This window comes from Propithecus coquereli, unplaced genomic scaffold (genome assembly GCF_000956105.1).
Source record: "Propithecus coquereli isolate 6110/MARCELLA unplaced genomic scaffold, Pcoq_1.0 Scaffold83, whole genome shotgun sequence".
In the NCBI taxonomy this organism is placed as follows: domain Eukaryota; kingdom Metazoa; phylum Chordata; class Mammalia; order Primates; family Indriidae; genus Propithecus; species Propithecus coquereli.
This window is the reverse complement of record NW_012154507.1, coordinates 7,685,576-7,689,599: the sequence shown is the minus strand read 5'-3', so window position 1 is coordinate 7,689,599 and position 4,024 is coordinate 7,685,576. Positions and strand designations below refer to the sequence as shown.

Below are 4,024 nucleotides of genomic sequence, written 5' to 3'. Positions count from 1 at the left end.
GTTCTCCTAGAGCCCCTATTTGCTTCAAACCTCCTCCTTCCTCTCGAAAAGTCAGACCCCACTGCAGTCTCTCTCAGGAGAGAGATTGAGCAGGTTCCCGTCCTGCGGGCTTTCAGCTTCAGCTTGCGTCAGGCTGCTGGGCCAGGCTGAACCACAGCAGAGCGGTGCGACCTCACTTTCGGGTCTGGTTCCAAAGCGCATATTTAAGTCTCTCGTTCTCCTGCAGCCGCACATTTTCCGAGCCTTTATCTTCCATTCCTGCCTTGAGCATTTCAGTCTACTCAAGTCTCTCTCTCACACACACACACACTCACATTCTCATTCATTCTCTCTGAAGATATTTCATAGTTCAGAATAAATACATCAAAATTAAGGCCGTTCCCTGTGACAAGAACGCCCATATAGAAGAAGTGAAAGCCCGAGTTCTTAAAACCGCAGTCATTCAGGGACGTCTTTGGAACCATCCTCCTCTTTACAGGGCTGAGGGCTGCAATAAATAGAACTCATCAGAGACTCAGACATACTCAGAATAAGAAATGCACACATTTATTCTGAGCAGCTGCATCCATCTGAGTTCCTGGAGGGATGTGGGAGAAGACTGGCATTCATTCACCGCTCTGGAAAGGCTGCGCCAACAGCACCAAAAGGAGCAAGTTCATTGTCAGCGCCGTGGGCGACGCCCACCAGGCATCGTGTCCACCAGGCTGGACCCGCTTTCCCACCCCTCCTCGCCCTTTGTGGGGACTCAGCCTCTGGGTGGCCGGTGGGGCGGGGCTGTGTGGGGACTCCAGGGCAGCTCCCCAAACCCTCCCAGCAGACCAGCCAAGGGCGGCTCAGTCTGGCCCCGACCTTCCTGGGCAGCCCGCAGCCCTCTCCTTAACCCCTCAGGAAGAAGGACACCAAGGCCCCACCAGCCACCTGCTGGAGGCCACCTCCCCACAGGAAGGAAGTGCCCAGGCCTCCGTGCCCTTAAGGAGAAGAATCCTGCCCTTGGGAAGAGGAAGACACAACTTTATGTTGGGCCTTCACTTTCGGTGAGGCCTCTGGATGATATTGAGCAAATACAAATACAGAACAATCAGTTAAATTTGAATTTCAAACAATGAATACTGTTTCAATATAAATATGTACCCAATACCGCATGGGGCATTCTTACACTAAAACATTACTATTTATCTGAAATTTAAATGTAACTGAGCATTTGGCAATTCTACCCCCTTGCAGTCTTCCCCCTGACCAGGCCATCCCAGATGGGAGTTTATTCGATGTGTTCTTAAGCAGAAATGTGTTCAGTTTGGATTCTCCTGGGATTCTTGGTGAAAAGGCAAAGATCCTAGGCCGCATCTGCTGAATAATATCTCTGAGGGTGGAGCCCAGAACACACATTTCATTGAGTTGTTATCTAAGTGATTCTGATACTTACATGTATTAGTTATCTATTGCCTCTGAACAAATTACCCTAAAAATAGAGGCTGAAAACCACCAACATTTATCATCTAATAATTTGTATGGGTGAGGAATTTGGGATTGACTTAGCTTTATGACTCTGACTCATGGTCTTTCATGACACTGCAATCAGATGTGTGTTTGGGCTGCAGTCATGTCAAGAGGGAGCTGGTGCTAGAGAGTCTGCTTCCAAGCTCACTCACGCGGCCCCTGGCAGGCCCGGGTCCTTGCTGGCCATTGGCTGAAACATCAGTTCCTCACCACGTGGATCTCTCTATGGGGCTGCCCACAACATGGTATTTGGCTTTTCCCAGAATTAGGGATGAGATGGAGGGAGAGAGGGAGGAAAAGAGAGAGAGGACACACAAGCACAAACACACAGAAGTGAACCCTTAAGACAAATCTACCTGAGCGAAGAGGAAAGGGGATTACACAAGAGCAGGAATACCAAGAGGCAGGAATCATTGAGCGCCAGGTTAGAGGCTGTCGACCACAATATTTAAGTTTGAGAATTACGGCATTACTGCTACAGATCAGTCCTCAACACACTGCAACCAAGACCACGTTTTTAAGATGGGATCCAGTGTTACTTTCTTTATTTTTTCCTGCTTCCAACCCTCCTCCTCATCCACCCTTTTGTGATCTGAAACAATAACAATGAGGAACTGTAAAGAAATGAAGAAGAAAACGAAACCAAAATGACAATCTTGGAGAATAGCGAAATGTTAAATTAAAAAATGGTTACACATATTGTTTGGGTAGAAGGAAATGACATGCAAATCCCATGCACATATAGCTTTGTCCTAAAAATTTCTTAGCACTCAATGTGGCTCTTGGAGAATTTCTTATGAAGACTAATGGAGACATATAAGTAGGGTGACCAACTGTCTCATTTGGCCCGGGACTCTCCCACCTCCTGGGCAAAAAAAGATGGTTGGTCACCTTCATAAGAAGGAGCCAATATGAAACCATAGCAGCCACTCCACCCCCACCTAGAGACTAAGTGGGTCCGCCTTGTGATGGAGTGGAGAGGGCATGGGCTTTGGGAAAGCCCACCAATATGTGCCCTTAGCTGCAGCCTTAAGCTTTCTCATCCAGAAGACAGGGACCAAAAATCTGCTTTAGTAAAGCTTAAATATAATGATACACATGCAACTGCCTTGTAAACTGAAAGGTGCCACATAGATTTTGAAAAGAAAAGTCACTCCTATCACGAAAGGTGGAACCCAAAATGTCACCCCTTTGCACTTTTGCAACCAAGTCTGGCATTTTCTCTTTCAAGTAGGCTGGCCATGCTAACCTCCTGGAAAAGTGAACACAGCCCACAAAAGCCATATTACACAAGTTTAATTTTCATTTTAATTTGCAATTTAACCCCAAATTGGTTTGCACAGTTCTCTCCAGAAAAAGCTAACCTCCCGAAAAGGACAGTCATCTCTATTATATCCTCAGTGACAAATTTCCCAGGAAATCTGTGCTAAGTCCTGATATAAAAGACATGACTCATTTTCACAGCTCTGATGGTGAGACTCCCTCCTCCCAGGGAGAGAACCGTGCCCAGCGGCGCTCCTTCCCTCGCCCTCCTCCACTTCCATTCCTCAAGGTTTGGGAGATTTTTTTTTTTATTGGTGAGAAAGGCAGTAATCTTTAAACTGTGTTGAAGTGCTGATTTCCTCTCTTTTTTTTCCTTCTGCCTTCACCAGTTTTGGGCAGGCCTGCACACTTGCATGACCCAAAGTCTCCAATTCAAAATAGACAATGCCATTCTGAACTGACTCTGTTTTTCTTTGAGGTGCACCAATTAGCAAGAATGCCGTAATTTGCTTTTTGTTCATCATTTTCCTCCACCCACCCCCGTGCCCTGCTTTGCAGCTATATCACCTTGGACCCCTCTGAGTCTCAGTGGGGGAGAATGACATCTGGCGGTCCTATGGCATAGGGGGGTTGTAAGGATCACATCAACTAAGATTAATACAAATGAAAACCTTTAAAAACCTTAGAATGCCACATAAATATAAGGTGGTTGGTTTATTTATTAGAGCGCTTCCTTTGACCTGCTTCAGATGTCTGGCCAGCTGAGTATTCTAACAGTATTATTATTTGCATTGGTTACTAGGTGAGAATTTCCGCTACTGACCTCATTAGCAAACTTACCTAATAATTCCAATAATTTTAATACTCTCACAAAGCTGTTGCTTCATGATTTCTGTTTTATAGTTTTAACATTTAAGAGGCTAATTTTTGCCCCTGAACTTTAGACACACTGCCACCAAGACCAGTTTCCAATTCTATATGGTGATATTTCGGTTTACACACAATTTAGCTTTTAGTTTTATACCATTTCTATGTAAATATGGAGTATTTTAAAATTTATTTTTGAGGCTGGGCACGGTGGCTCATGCCTATAATCCTAGCACTCTGGGAGGCTAAGGCTGGAGGATCGCTCGAGGTCAGGTGTTCGAGACCAGCCTGAGCAAGAGTGAGACCCTGTTACTACTAAAAATAGAAAGAAATTAATCGGACAACTAAAAATATATAGAAAAAATTAGCTGGGCATGGTGGCACATGCCTGTAGTCC

The 4,024-nt window shown here is 45.3% G+C and overlaps 1 protein-coding gene across 1 annotated transcript in view; it reads right to left on the bottom strand.

The window, feature by feature from the left end:
- Positions 1 to 514: 514 nt before the first annotated feature.
- Positions 515 to 4,024, bottom strand: part of LINC01599 (long intergenic non-protein coding RNA 1599) — an 8,530-nt gene continuing 5,020 nt past the window's right edge. Inside the window, 3 exon segments of the mRNA XM_012663751.1 lie at positions 515 to 553; positions 555 to 807; positions 1,963 to 2,111. Of these exon segments, the coding sequence (XP_012519205.1) occupies positions 515 to 553; positions 555 to 807; positions 1,963 to 2,111 (441 nt within the window).